Raw genomic sequence first — 15,342 nt, forward strand, 5'->3', positions numbered from 1 at the left:
TCGAGAGGGAACACATCGAATCAGGAGAGATATCCGCCATTGGCGACGGAGAAATCGGGGTCCGTTTCCTCAAGATCCGCTGTGCCGCACAAGCGCACTGTTGCCGACCGTGTCGATGCTCGGCTAGCTAGTCGCAAAGAGCCTAGAACCTTGCTGGTCTCGACCGTTTGTCCACACGTCAGCTCGACGGTCCGTGCGTCCAGACGTCCCAGCCACAGCCAGTTTGCTGCCTCGGGGCATTTTGGCGAAAGCCTGAGTGCTTGGACATTCCACCATGGAGCAGCGACAACTAACCCTTGCTCACGGCGAAGAATCGTCGGTGCTGCTCGTGAGACGCTGTAGGCAGTCTTGGACAGTCGAGTGACGACGGGTCTTCTATCAAGCGTAAATTGTCTGCATTATCAGATCAGAGACTTCTCCGAGCATCTTATCAGCTATTCCTTTTCGGCGATATTAGGAGCAGTCGTCGGGCCGGCTCTCGATCGAGGAGATCGGATACAGCCAGATATCGCTCCCTCATTATGCGGTAAACACATTTATGGCGGTGCAATTAGCGCGCTCGCTTCAAGAGCTCACATTGCTCATTTGTCTGCGATTCCATCGGTCGCCGCTCATGAATTATTCTGATAATTCCTCTCGTATAGACCCTAATAGGAACCGTGGGTTGTTTGAAGGTGGCCTGCCTCAAATTGAAATGGGAAACACTCAGCTTGGAAGCTTCCCTGCGCTGCTTACGTTAAGAGGGGACAGAAGTTATTCTCTCCGCTGCTCTTCCGTGAACGATCTTGGCTAACCACTCTCATAATTGGACATTAGAAGCAGGCAGACATTATTCTGTTCATAAGCTCTGAGTGAGTGAACTGCATTCGGTCAAGCGAACAAAAACGACGTCGGCTCCCCGCCGCTGCCGACCGCGCCGTCATACCATATATATTACGCGGATAGAAGTCACTCGCTCTTTGCTCGTTTCCCTCCCATTGAGCTCCTCCCCCAGCTGGTTATTCGCCCCTCAACGTTCTTGGGGACCAGCTCCTCAATTCGCCAGCCTCGATTTGGCTTCTCATCAGACTCTTGGGAGGGACCGGACTCGACAAACTATCCGGGATGATCGTGAGACGACGAAGACTCTATGTGTTTGTTATTCAGGTCTGGTTTGGAAGGAATTGCGGAAGGTATCGGTCACGGTCTTGCGATCAGCTGCCTCGTATCATGTGTCGTTCGACAAAACGAACCACGCCAGCGCTGGAAGAGGAGAAATCCAAAGGCTGAGAGGACGCTAGGGCATTCGAGACAAGTTCCTCATTCAAGAAAGTCAAATGTTTACACACTGCAGAAGGACCGCTGTGGGCAGGACCCGTAGCATTCGCTCCGGAGCAGCAATCAGTTCTTTCAAACTGGAGCAGCAGCTGCTGCAACATTGAAACCGGTGCGTGACTTGTCTTCGTACCGAGCGATTGCCTTTACCTTTCCGATTCATTTCCCTGACGAACTCCTGTCTGCTCCGCCTCCAGCCCGGAGAGAGGCGAACACGACATTCAGTAATGGAGGATATATCTCATCTCGGGACCATTGATTGCATGCCGTCATCTCGTACCTTCATCGAACATCAGCGTCCCGCTGGAACCTGTCCTAAATTTCGTATTTCGGACCTTGGTTGGTGGCGGCACGAGACCAATTGGGCGGCAGAGCAGGAAGCATGAGGTGGACGAAAGGTGAGGGGAACACTGACGTACACAAAAATCGATCTTGAAAAAAATTTATTTATTCTTAATATTTTTTACATATATTCAGTCAACACGTATTTACACGTAGAAACCAGCTTCGCCGTACTCATGTCACAGCCCACAATCACTCAGAAAATGGCGACCGGGCGCATCGAAATAATTAGACGCGGCACGCCACGATGTCGTGAGCGCGGGGTAGATTAGCAGGTTATTCCTTGCGCCTCGGAGACGGTTGTCAACTGTTGCTTGAACCTTCGAACTCTCGCCTCCTCTCTCCCTGCTTCTCTAACAAACTATTGAGCCTTTCTTCTGTTCATTGGAGCGTTGCATTGTAATAAGGGGCTGTCAGAGCCTTCACAGTTCGCTGCTCGTGGTTGGAACCAAAATTCCCCCAAAGACCGAGAATTGGGCGGGCGGGCCATTGGTCAGGACGACATGAAAAGGAGCCCCAAAGGACCTTTTCAGGTTACCTCAGGCGGACTTCTCTGCGGGGATCCCGCCCAGGATTCACTCATTATTCCTCCGTGTTTTATACAATATATACACAGCATTCCATTCGCTCGCAAACGAGACGGAGAATCAACATCTTTCCATAAGATTTCGGCGCCGCCGCCGTCGGATTGATCGAATATGTCTCAAAAATTGTATTGAATTCCTGAATCGAATGGGTGTTGTATTGCTCGGGAGGTTGTTCTTCATGTCTCGCATTGGTGGTCATTGTACAGAAAAGGTACAGAAGCAACTCGAAAACTAATGCTGCGAGTGGTTGAGATTCGTTATGATGTCTAAGTCGGTTTCGGCCTTCTGTGGATTTTGTGGCAGCGTGAAAATGACGTTTGGAGCCATTGTCATCATGTGATGAGAATTTTGATGAGGGTCGACCGTGGACTGGGGTCGAGAGAGTCGTGGAAGCGTACCTCTGTAATAACGCACGTTTTTGTTAACCTCAAGCCGCAATACTTGCGCTCGAGATTCCCCACAGTGGGCTCTGTTCCCAGCCTCGCAGAAGCTGATTTCAAATGAGCGAGAGCGGATCAGAGCCCCATTTCTCCGGAAAATTGAACCCTCGAGAGGAGAGCAAAGGAAAAAAACGATCATAACGAAATTCGGAGAGGCGAGCTCATGGACGCGGGCAATCAGCTCATTATGCGCGAAATATTCCAAAAACAACACTAACATGTTGTGTTCATCGAAAGGGAGTTTTGTTTGACGTGGCAGAGTCTGCATCGGCTGTCCAGCCGAGTTCGAAAGGCTCATGACGTCGGGCTGCGAATTCCCCGTCTGACAGCCGGGATCTCGGAACACCGTTTGCTGGGAGTTAGGCACCTGGAAAAACGCCACCTGTTTCCAGGCCATACAAACTCTTGATTATGGAGGCTCGCTTGCGAATGGAACTCCGCCAGCGAATCGACGTCGCTTACGCCATTCTGCTTGATCTCGAGAGTTTTTTTCTCCTCTGCGCTGTTTTCGGCTCGATCTCGAATGCGGAACGAACCTGCGGCGGTAGAGGCTTCACGGCGACGTGATGGTGTGGATTGCTGATGTGCGCGTGGTGCGGATTTATAGTTGCCGTGTGCACTTGTTGAACGACTGGCTCATGATCGGGTGGTGTGGGCGGAGGATTCCGAAGTGCCTGAGCCGTGGCCATCATCTCTTGTTGCTCCTTGCTGAGACTACAGTTGCTCGCGGAGGTCAAACTGCACCCGCTTGCGGCGGACCTCATGCCACTCTCCTGTTTCCTGGCTTGCTTCGCCGCCTACGAACAAGAACAAATATCAGCCATTCACATCGCTAGTGCGTTCCTGCCGCCAGCGCTCGGCCGTCAACACCTGCGTTGAGCCAGCTAACAAACAGAGAGGAAACAAAGTGTTCTTGCCGCTTCGTTTCCACCTCTTTCTCTCCGAACAAATGAAGCTCTGCCGAGTGACTGTTCCCGTGCTAATGGTTATCTTGACTGAACTAGAGGCGCGGATATGTGCTGTGGCGGAAGGGCTGAGAGGATTTGAAAGAGACCGAGCGGCTAGCCGCTCGGCCTTCGGCCTGGGGTCTGGAGAGCACTTAAGACTTCCAGCGGATACACTCTCACGAGAAGGCACGCCGGCACGCACTCACGCAGACACGCTCGGCTAGATTAATAAGGCCTGCTCTAGTCCTGCTAAAACACACACCACCTGCCTTTCGCTTGTGCAGCTTGGCTTCGAGCTTCGTTTTGTCTCTCTGGTAGTAGACACCGGCGAAAATAAGCACGTTCAAAATAAGTAATGAACAGCCGACGGCAATGGTGACGCTGAGGGCTGTTGAATAGCCGCCGTATTGGAGCAACATCGAGTCGTAATTGCTTGGTGGAATTAGTTGGCCGGAGCCATTCACCGCACTGGCATTTTCCGGAACGGAAGCCGCGACCGAGCCTCCTCCTTCGTCACCCTGCGGAAGGAATTCGATAGCTCAGTCTCACGCTCCGTCAGGCGCGCCGACGCGACGATGCAGAGGGGTCAGGGGAAGGGGGAGGCGACAGAAGCCCGTGCATGTCCACGTGGAGACACTTACTCGTTTGTCGCTCGAATTATGGTGGAGGATATCCGTCGTGGATGGGGTGGACGCCGAAGCTGGCGCGTCGATAACTCGTGGGTCGACGACGACGCGTCCATCGTAGCTCAGCGGATTGTCGTGGTCCTCTAGTAAATGATGCAACGGACCCACTTCGGTCCCACCAGGTCTGTATCGAAGCAGGATTCAGTTTGCCAAGCACTCGGAACTTTCGACCGTCACAGAGCGTCGGGGATTTTTTTCTCCCCTCACCACGCCTCCTCGATCAACGTCAGGATGGAAGCAATCGACCCACCTGTGTAGCTGGGGGATGAGATGCGTCCATAACGATAGCCTGTGCGCATGATAGTGATCCTTTACCTTGGGTTTCATGCCCAGGTGCATGTACTTCTGGTGCGCCAGGTCGTACGGGGGCCATACCGTCCTCTCGAAGCGACCTTTCCTCTGGTCCGAAGTGGGAGTTGGCTGCGCCTCATTGAGACTCGCCTCATGCATCGAATTGCTAGGATCTCTGCATGAAGAGGGAAAAAGTTGCGTCAGAGCCTCGCCCGCATACCGTCGGACCGGCCGCTCACAAACATCCCGACGTCGGCCCCATGATTACGATCGAACAAACTTCACCCGGAACGGCAGCAGCACTCACCCGAATCTCGCGAAGTTTGTCCAATAGCTCATAATAGCTTCGGCGAACGCCTGCTCGGATTTGCTGAAGTTTCTCGCAAAGTGCCCCAAATGAGATACCAGAGGCGCCCCAAAAACATAAGCTAACTCTTCGCCGTGGATGCAGCCGACTCGATTAGGATAATCGCCGTATTCGGTCTGATATCCGAACACGTAGAAATACGTGTTTTTAGAAAGCTTCGCGTGTAGATTCGCCGCCTTCACAAGCGGAGCCACAACCAGGACGTCGCCGATAGCTTCCGCGGTGCCTGTCACGACCGGAGAGGGATCATACGTGAGTTTTCGATCTGGCTCAATGTCTCGCTTTCTTTCGCGGCGGCAAAAGCTCTCCGCGGATCGGATGGAACGGATGACATCGTGCTCATGTATGGAGTTAGCGCTCACCATCAAGAACGCTCAGAGGATGCTGATACGCTCTTGTCCAGTCGGTGTATTCGTTGATCACGGTCAGCAGAATTTCTTGTTGATGGAAAGTGTAGAGGTTTCGGATGAGGGTCCGCAAGACGCGGTCCCGTCGGTCGATCTCGATTCCGTATTTCTCTTCAGCAGCCGCCAGGAAGAAGTAGGCCTACAACGGGAGAGCATCCGTCAGAGATTCGGTACACGACGTGGCGCTGCCCGACCGTATTGGAACCACAATCTCAGCGCCAGATAAATGCTCCGCCCGGGGAGTGGATGCGATTTGCGAAGTGAATCATTCTCCCGACGGCTCCTGCACACAGTAGTTCCCTCATCTCCGGACTTGGGGTCCGTGCCTGCCTCGTTCGTCGATTCGCTAACGTAGTCGAGCCTCATCGATAAACGAGGTGCTCATCGGGTAGGTACATTTTAGAGTGACCGCGCGCAGAACCGAATCGAAATGCGGGAATTCGTAGTGGCCCGTCGCGTCGGAACGAACGAGACCATTCGCCAGTCCGACGGGATAGTTCTCCGCAGGAACCCGAGGAGCGTCATCATAAACTCAACGCATTCGACCTCAAGCCTGGACGCACCCTCAGCTCTGGAGTCCTCGACCGTAGCGGGGCGAATAGGCACATTCCGGTGAATTTTGTATCAAAGTTTGCATCCGTCCACGAGAGCGTCCTTGCTTTTTTTTGCTCTTCCGCAGACCATCTCGGCAAGTACATCGAGCTCACCTCCACTCTTGCAACGCCTGCGAGCATTTCGTAGTTTTTGTAGAAAGACGCCCCGTGGTCTTCCATCAGGAGTGAAGGTTCCTTCGGTATGACGATGCCGTCGACTACGGGTCCAAACGCCGACAGATGATCCGGCGGTGAGAGGTCGATTCGCAGAATATCCGTCACAGCCCTAAGTCACGAAACGTAACGATTTAATCAAGGAGCCCGCACGTATCGCAAACGAGGTTCAAGGTCTCCGTTCACTCACCGATTCTTCAGGCACTCGATAAGCGCCCGGTTGTCTTCGACAGGACAGTCGAGTTCCTTGGCGACACGTCGAGTGTACTTCACCGAATCCCTCGCTATGGCCCAGGGACTAAGCGCGGATCCGGACATCATCATACCCCGTTGAAACAGCCCTAAATTCGAGAGACATCAGGATACCTGTCTTCAGTTCCATTGCATCGAAAATACGGTATTCTATGAGCGACGCGTTGTCGCTTCCGTCGTGCTCGGAGCTCTCACCTCTCGCCATAGGGGTGAGCATTAACAGATTCACTAGGGCGGCTCCGTGTCCATGGCCGAAAACCGTGACATTCCTCGCATCTCCTCCGAACTCTGCAACATTTCCCTGGACCCAATGCAAAGCTGCAACGACGTCGAGGAGACCGTTGTTCCCTCCCCGGCCGTTCTCCATCGGAGGAAGGAATCCTGCATGAATGGGAACCGATATCAGCTCGGAACTCTGCTCCGGCGTCCAACGTGGACGGCCACAGAACTGGGACAGCTGTGCGTCTCACTCCATGTCTAAATATTCATAATTCTGAATCTACGCTGTCTATCCTCCGGAAAGCTTTCGCGACCATAGGCCATAGGATTTTCGACGGCACGCCGACGTTAGCCGCAGCTGTCGGTTCCTCGGCGGCTGCCCACTCGCTAACAACTGCGATCCGTCGATGGAGCCTTGCGGACGGCGGGACACGAGAGAGTTTGCAACACGGGAGAGGGTCTCTCGCGATGCACGAACAGAGCGGCCGGAATATTCTTATTGCTCCGGAGGGAGCAACAACGAGTGACGTCTCAATGTAGGCGCATTCCACTCTAGACTGCCGCTTGAAGGAAGAATCTTCCGTGAAAAAGCTCACCGAAAATTCCCAATCGGTAGTTTAGGGTAATAACGACGACGTTCCCATGGCTGGCGAGTATGCTGCCGTCGTACGGATTCCCGGAGTTCCATTCGTACGATTCGCCGTGTATGAAAACCATGACAGGTAGCCGAATCGGCTCGCGACCGACTGAAATCGAGAAGAAAAAATAAATTGGTTAGTCCACTTCGATATTGATTGTAGCTGGGAACCGTCAGGAGTGTTTTCCCGGTGATGGCAGATAAACTCCGTCGTATCGCAGAAAAACAGATGGAATCATAGGTCATCAATCCATTTCGGTGGTTTCCCCTGATCCTTCGCTAGGCTCGTCTTGTTTCCATCAGGAACGCTGAGCTCCGATGGTTGTAGGCAGTGAACAAAAACTGCACATCGGGATCGAACGCCTTTGGTTTTACCCAGACGGGCGGAAAGCTCGCGTCTATCGAATGGAGGAGGAAATTCAGAATTCTAGTGGATGCTTTCGAAACCAGCCGTCAACAGCCTCCCTCGAAAATGCGTATGTTGCGTAATCGAGCTTGTTCCCTCCTCTTTGCATAATCTCATCGGGATTGTGTTCTTGGCAAGGGAACGAATCGAGCTCCTACTCAGAAAGTACTCCAGCTGGAGATCGTAATGCCCCGATGGTCCCGACGATTTTCGGGACGAGTGATGAGGAATGAAAATAGCGCGGCGAATGAAGTCGGAGGAGGTTCGAGAACAACTCGTCGAGCCGTCTTCGGCGGAGTCGGCGTACCTGCTATCGGCCGCAACTAGTTTTCGATGTTTTTCAGTTCCTCGAGCGAGAATTGTGACCTTGGAACTCCAGCGCAAGCCTGCGAGCAAGTAATGGCTCACGGAGGATGAGTGAAGAATAAACGCCACGCCACTATATCCATCATGAATATATCAAATCCATGTGCACGACCAGCGGCGCACCGTAGCCGAAAGATCGTATCACGGCATAACACGCGAGAACATTTTTCAGGCGGCAGCGAGTGTTTTGACGTTTCACGAGATACAGATCTCGTTCTCGCCCTAACTCGGCGCTATTTTGTGGGCGCGCGCTTTCAATCCACGCGAAACAACACGGCCACCTATTGTTCGCGGAAGAAAACACGAGAGGAATCAACCCGATTCCGGCAACATTCCAACCCCAGACGAGTCCACCGCCGGAACCTCTCGAAGGAGAAATGGGAGAGGGTAGAGCCGACAGACGGGATCTTACGGGAAAAATAAAAAAAGGGCTCGGAAATGGAGATTGCATCTCCGGCAAGAAACTCAGAACGTCGAAGAAGAACCTTAGGCTCGTGCCGGACGAGGATCAGAGCCCCGGTGTTTTTCGGGAGACGCTGCCGCCTACGTCGGTAGCGGTGGCTCATCGGAGCGTGACACTAAAGCCTTCTCTTCTTCTTTCCCGACCCGCGTGCCTGCTCGCCCGTCCGTCCGGTCGTCGCTGTTGTTGTTGTCGTCGTCGTCGTATTCTAAACGTGGATTCGCCTGTCCCTCCGGGTGCCAGGCACTGCCAAGGACGTATCCGGAGAGAAGCCGAGAACAACAAAGTCGAGTGCGTCGCTCATCCCGGCTTGTGCGTCCGTGTGCCACATTCGTTGACACGCGATATGTTGCCAAAAATGTTCAGCGGGATGCTGAAAATAAAAACCGAACCTCCAACCAGGGATAAAGATGCTCTACTAGAGAGGATGCTGCTCTTCATGTTGCCGCTCCGATTGCTCGTCGCTTCTCGAGTCGTTGGGACCTCGCTCGAGGAACCGATCGTCTCATGTCGATCGCGGGCTCCGTTTCAATGCCCGGAGAAAGCCAACTCGAATGAAGGGCTGATCGTTCAAGCTCACGAGCCTGAACTGATGGCTTCATTCGTTCCGATTCGGCTCGATACGTATTCCGGGCCCGCCTGCTCTCTTGACGGTGATTATTATTCCAGAGAACTAGAGCTCTTAAGGGCCCCGGAGGTGTATAAAGGGGGCGGATGGACCTTTGCATCGAGAGAGCCGCGGGAGCGGGTATCGATTGATCAATTCTTTTCTGGCCTCTTTTTCCTGAAGTCACTCATCGGCCGATGGAGGTTCCGGCCCAGATTCATGACATGACCCCGAATCGGAGAGGGTCAATAAGGCAAACATGCATGAACGGGTTATTTCGCTTCCGCCTCTATCATCGGGCGCGAAGAATTCTCGGAAATCCTCGCAAGTTCTCTCGAGTTCTACATACCGTTTCCACTCTAGAAGGCGGGCACCTTCGAGTGCCGACTCAAATTCCATTTATAATCGCATCCCCGTGAGCTAGCGTGTTCGAGTTCCGGGGAGGAGCTCTACTTCTCAAGTTGAAGAAAAATCGCACGACTCCGCGGACTCATGAGAGCGAGAACTCGGAGAGTGCTGAAGTCGACGTTTGAGGGTGCCTGTCCATCAGAATAATTACTGTATTCAGCGTCGCAGAGCTAGCGCCCTCCGATAGGAAAATAACTCGAAATCGACAGCGCCATCGCGGGATCCGCAGAGAGTGGGGAGCTCATAAAAATCGGTCGAGGATCCGAGCACAATTGTTCGATGTTCGCTCCGTCCTCGAACGCCTGTGAAAGACATTTCTGAACATTGACCCGGGCCGGGGGAATTCATCGCTTCATCCCGCGTAGTTTGCCCAATTAATAACCCGAGCGAGCAGAGATTCGATCGCATTCCCCGCTACCGTAGCGGAATGTCGCAAACATGGAATCCGAAGAGCTAACCTCCCCCCCCCCCCCACTCCAGGGACCGCATGAATCCACATCGAAGAGGAAGAGCAGCAGCAGCAGCACCGACGACAAGACCAGTGTCTGTCCTGATGCAGAGCGATGGAACAGGCTGTCGTAGTTTTTCAAGCTCCCTCGTTCCAGAGAGAGATTGTTCTGTAAGTGGAATGTCCGCTCCCAGGCTTGCCTCAAGGCAACCCGCCCGATCCGAGACCTCGAGAACAGGCGAGAACAAGAAGCTTTGCAACGGTGTAACGCACTGCTGCTCCGGTGCCGCGAAGCTGTATAATAATAGGTGCTAAGTCACCAGGTCTTGTACCGGCTAATAGGGATTGTCGGAGTGACTCTGTACAGCATCGAACTAGCTGTTGGCCTGGAGTGACAAGGAGCCCGTTTACTTCTTCTCTGGAAGAGTAGAGGAGACCGCTCCCGAACCAGGGTCCAGGATCCGGTGTTGCATTGTAGAAAGGTCACGAACCGCCATCGGGCCTCAGCGTTCGTATTCTGAATGTAGCTCGCGAGTCATTCGTTTCTGCCCGCTCGCTTGCTCGCTCGGCTGTAAGGCATTCAAGACGAACTTGCCGACGACCAACAAAGCAAACGGCCAGATATGCGCATGTTTATCTTTCGTGTGTTCATTCGTCCGTTTTCTTCGTCGGCCACCGCCGGAGCTATCCTGATGAAGATTGCATGTGATCTCCAAGTGCGAAGATCGTTTTTCTTCTCCTAGCGCAGGATGATGATGTCTTGTTTTGTATCTCGCCGCTCGCTCGTTTGTTTGTCCGTCTCGTTCGAATCTATCGCGAGCATCCCGGAGGAACAACGAGTTCTCTCGGAGGACGGTCCACTCGATACGTCGAGGGGGAAATCGATGAACAGTGTTGCGCGGAATTCCATCGATCGCCGACAACGATATTATGAGCGTGAGTCTCGTAGTGAGCTGTCGCCGAAACCCCCCCCCCCCTGCGGAAGGTCGGGACGATCGGACCCAAAGCTCGAGCGACGAATCCGCAAACTGCACCTCTCCGTGTGACGCGGGAGACGAATCAGTTTTCTCCAAAGTAAAAGTGCCTCATTTTCCCTGCGGAGAGCCCTTCTATTTTTGGATATTTCAAGATTGAGCGAATGGCGCAGACTGGCGAAGCACAAAATGAGGTGTGACCGAACAGCTTGAGCGATTTCGCTGACAGCGGGCCGAACTTGTTTTGACATCTGGATACATATTGGGTTTGTTACCCTCGAAGCCTGAGATGGAAGCCACGTGGAGGGGACGTCGTATGAGGGAACCTACCCACTCTAATTATTATCCACGAGGCTAGAGGGAAGTCGAGCGTCGCGGATATCAGCCTCGGGAATTCTCTCGGGCGACCTTCATCCAAGGATCCTTTTTGCCCTCCGAGAAATTGCCAGTGTTCAATTACATCGACAAAACCTCAGCCGCATGGGTTACTGTTCTTGATCGCCCAAGGCTAGTCGAGTCGACGGAGGAAACTCCCTCTGCTCAAAAAGTCCATTGTCGATGGAAAGCCCGTCCTCCCTCCCTGAGCGACGTAGACGACGACGACGACGACGACCACCACACCTCGCTCATAGGTGTGGGTGTTCGAGTTTGTTCGGCACGTAACACATTACGGACGAACGCGAGGGCCGACGAGGGGAAGAGAGCGACGAGCTTCACGGCTCAAGGGCGATAACGTGGACTCTCGTGTTTCTAGCGGTGGTTTCAGACAGACGATTCTCGGAACGGCTCGCCCAATCCAATTGTGGCTGGCTGGGTCGAAATTCGTTTAAAACTAATCGAGTTCCCCACTCGTCACAGCGGCCGCGGTCATCACATCTCCCTTTGTTCCCGTTCTCCTCGTCTGGTAGAAGATCGGCCCTCGGCGATTAAGGATTGCAGTAAACGCGCTGAGGCGGACTACCTGGATTGAGGACACAGACCTCGTTTAAAAACAACGAGTAGGGAAGGCGGAGGAGTCGGGGAGACGGCGGACTGTTCTCCCGTGATCGTATAATTGGTACGGACATGTGTGCGGAATAAATGAAGTTTTTCCGCAGTTCTCGAAATCGTCCGTGTCAGAGCCCAATCAGGAGCGCATTGCTCCTCACAAATTGAAGATCATGTCCAGGATATGATAGCGAAACGGGAGTCATGACAGAGCGGCGACACCTGCTCGAGCAGATCGAATAGAGACCACACGATCCGTATAGAAATTATCACGAACGTGACTGAACGAGCAGGGCTCCGAAATCGAGAGCTAATCGTCGGCGGATCGAGAGAGAACATTTCACCGCCTTGACGGATCGGAAGTTTCGACAGGAGCTAATTCGGTCCCTTCAGTCCAGTGTTCGGGTTGGCTCGGTGGACCCCAAGCTCCCGCTGAAGTTCGCCGGTTGAAGGCGGCTCGAGTTCCCCCGCGCAATTCAGAGCATCGTCAGGGAACGGGGAAATGAATTAGCCACCGCGTATGCCGCCATATTTGTCGAACCCGAGAAGTAGGAGAGGGGAGTCGAGACGCTTTCGAGTCCGAAACCCCCTCGGTGGGGGAACCGTTCCTTAGGAGTAACTCCTCTCACTCCCTCAGTCTCTTCGACGATTGAAATATCCAACGATCGTAAGGAGAAAGAGGACGACAATTGACTTATCTGCGCGACGCATATGGAACTTACCGATAGCCGGCGTGTAGATGTTAAGGTAAAGACAGTCTTCGCTCTGCTTTTGAAGGTAGGGAAGCAGTCTTCGGAGGTACTCAAGGCGGCCGGCTGGCATTTTCTTCAGCGCGACGCTCTCGTTCCGAATGTCGGGCAAACTTTGTGGACAGACAGGGGCGTATCGATCAGCCATCCGGATACCCTTCCAGTGGGTGGGCGTTCCGGGTGGCATGAAGCGCATCGCGCCCGTGGGTGAGGAGGCGTACGGTACCCCGAGGAACACTTCGACCGGCTGCAGGCTGTGACGGAGACCACCTTCCAGGCTCACGATCGAGCCTTTCAGGGCCCCGTACTTTGTTGTGACCGTCCTGGAGCTCAGCCTGCCCGTCGCCCTCACGGGTACCGTGACCACGAGAACGCACAATAGCGCGCGGAGCACCAACATCGCGAAGCGACTCGACGTTCGTCCGCCGCTGGCTCGCTCGTCTCAACGTTTCCTGGCTGCCGTTTGCATCAAGGTGACGCTGTTGAATTCGGCGCCGGCGGCAACGACAACACCAGCGGTAGGATCAGCGGCGACAACGTCGATGTTGGCCTGAGGTCCGCGCGATTTACGTTCCGCAGCTCATAGCGCTCTCCCATCGCCACGGACATCGTTCGGACATTTCTAGGCGGCAGCAGCAGCGGCGGCGGTCGCGGCCGATCTACAAGCGGCTTTCGAGTCTCGATGCTTTCTCTCTCGAGTCGGCGCGGCTCGTTGGCGACGCGACGTTGATACCGACAACGACGAAAGGAGAAGGTGAAGCGATGCGCAGGGCAAGTGAACGAGGATGACAACAGTAGCACGTTGGGCTACCGAAACTGACAGACGATTGTGCAAAGTGTCTCACGGCCGAGCACGACCCGACACCGAAGCTGATTCCCTACTCGACAAATGGGCAGATGCGGTGAGAGTTCACGAGAGTTGCTTCGCACCACACAGCCTCTTGAGAATCGGTGGAATTCCTCCGATCCCAATCCGCTGAGGCTATCAGAGGATCGGAGACGCTTCCGACACAGGTAACCGCCGACTCTTCCGGCGAGCCCGGTGACGGCGGCAACGTTGACGCCGATGAGCACTCGTGAATAAGCGAAACCGGGGAAAACTTAATTCCGACACATATTCCAATAGAGTATCACTGAGTGGCCACTGTCTCGAAGCATTTGAGTCCCGTATGACTGATGTGACGTTTCAATATAAAAAAAAAACGTATTGTCGAACAATTTCCAACAGACAGCCTTTTGGTGGTTTTTCTTCGGTGGCGCGAAGAGCATCTCTGAACCCGGGTTGGTCGGAGGAGAGATCGAGGCCGCCGGGAGAGGGACACTACGACCCTCTCCGCTCTTGGGCCCCGAGGAAGAATCACACTCTACACTCTCGCAGCCAAGCACGCACGATCGCTCGCATGCGCCGACTCTATCATCCAACTTTCCAGCAATTCTAGAGCTTTTGGGATGATGTGCTCTGACATCAGAAGGATTAGGCCCTTCCCCCCGACAAGGGCGTTCGAAAATTTTCCTTCTTCGACAGCACTCCCATCCTCCTGCTTGTGGGATTCGCTCTCGTTCGGCTCCGCCAAATGAGAAATGAAACGCGAAAACAGAAAATTAAATGATCGATTATAACTTATTGTGGAACGCTCCACAGACCCTTTGTGTGGCTGGACTCTGAACCCCAGCACTGGAAATATCACTTCATCGATTCTTAGCGATTTCGGCCTCGATGGGAACTGCACCGTAGACGTCGGAATTCGGAACGCAGCGATGCCGGATTTTCAGTCGTTCCATTGGTCCGATCAGACGGTCTCACCGATCGTTCCTAAGTCAGCCGTGATGGAAGTCGTAGCGACAAAAGCCTCTCGGGAGAACTGGGATCCTTTGATGAAATGTAATACCTAAATCGAGACTCATACCGAATACACGGGAGGCAGCTCGTAGGTTCTCGGAAAAACTGCGTCCTCTCCCCACTCGGCCTGATTGGATTCCGCGAATCCTCTGAGTAGATGAAGTGGAAACTTGCCATCAATGAACTCGACCCATTGCTGAATGGGACCTGCGGAAGTCTCGATGTGCGTGGCTCACTCAGCCAGGCTGATTCGGATGATCTGCGAGCAGAGGGATTCGAAGACTTTCACCCTTTGCTCGGAATCCTCGCTCCTCCCACACCGACCCATGCTTGCGAGTGCCTTCTCGAGAGATCGTCATCATCCTATTTTCTGGAAATTTCGAGCCTCTTCCAGATTTCTCTCGGTGGAATAAAATCTCTGACATGAGCTCAGGAAGAGATCGAATCGAGCTCGTGTGACCCACGAGACGTAAATCTATTATTGCGAAAACTGCGCTCCCACCGCCGAAACCGAGCAGCTATCCGAATACGTCATTATTTCCGTTGCTCGTAAAAGAAAACCCTCAGCAGCGTAAGAGTCTCGAGGGATCTGCGGAGCGAGCACCCCGATTGTTAATCTTGGAACTTTGAATAAAAACTATTGCATTCACGTCCTCGAGACTCCCACTCCCGAGACCGACGAGAGAGAGAGAGAGAAAGACTTGATGACCCGAGCATTCGCCTGATGCGTCATAATCTGACTGTCTCGAGATTTCATAGAGTCGTGACGTTTTCCGAGCTGAGCGGCGCGCCGTCCCTCCGACGAAGAGGCGAGAAGCTGTCTTCCGCAGTCTACTTGAAC

At 53.6% G+C, this 15,342-nt stretch overlaps 1 protein-coding gene across 1 annotated transcript; it reads right to left on the bottom strand.

Annotated features, from left to right (window-relative positions):
* Positions 1 to 2,474: 2,474 nt before the first annotated feature.
* On the bottom strand, positions 2,475 to 13,046 carry LOC100898634 (neuroligin-4, Y-linked). The gene is made up of 13 exons (XM_029110722.1): positions 12,635 to 13,046; positions 7,216 to 7,365; positions 6,596 to 6,781; positions 6,339 to 6,489; positions 6,089 to 6,260; positions 5,337 to 5,520; positions 4,915 to 5,200; positions 4,567 to 4,782; positions 4,272 to 4,440; positions 3,900 to 4,148; positions 3,220 to 3,480; positions 2,902 to 3,050; positions 2,475 to 2,643 (listed from the first exon to the last, which is right to left on the bottom strand). The coding sequence occupies exons 1-13, from the start codon at positions 12,855 to 12,857 to the stop codon at positions 2,475 to 2,477; spliced, it is 2,565 nt and encodes an 854-aa protein (XP_028966555.1). The 5' UTR covers positions 12,858 to 13,046.
* Positions 13,047 to 15,342: the final 2,296 nt, after the last annotated feature.

The sequence above is a fragment of the Galendromus occidentalis genome, unplaced genomic scaffold (assembly GCF_000255335.2).
Source record: "Galendromus occidentalis unplaced genomic scaffold, Mocc_1.1 scf7180000077086, whole genome shotgun sequence".
Lineage (NCBI taxonomy): Eukaryota > Metazoa > Arthropoda > Arachnida > Mesostigmata > Phytoseiidae > Galendromus > Galendromus occidentalis.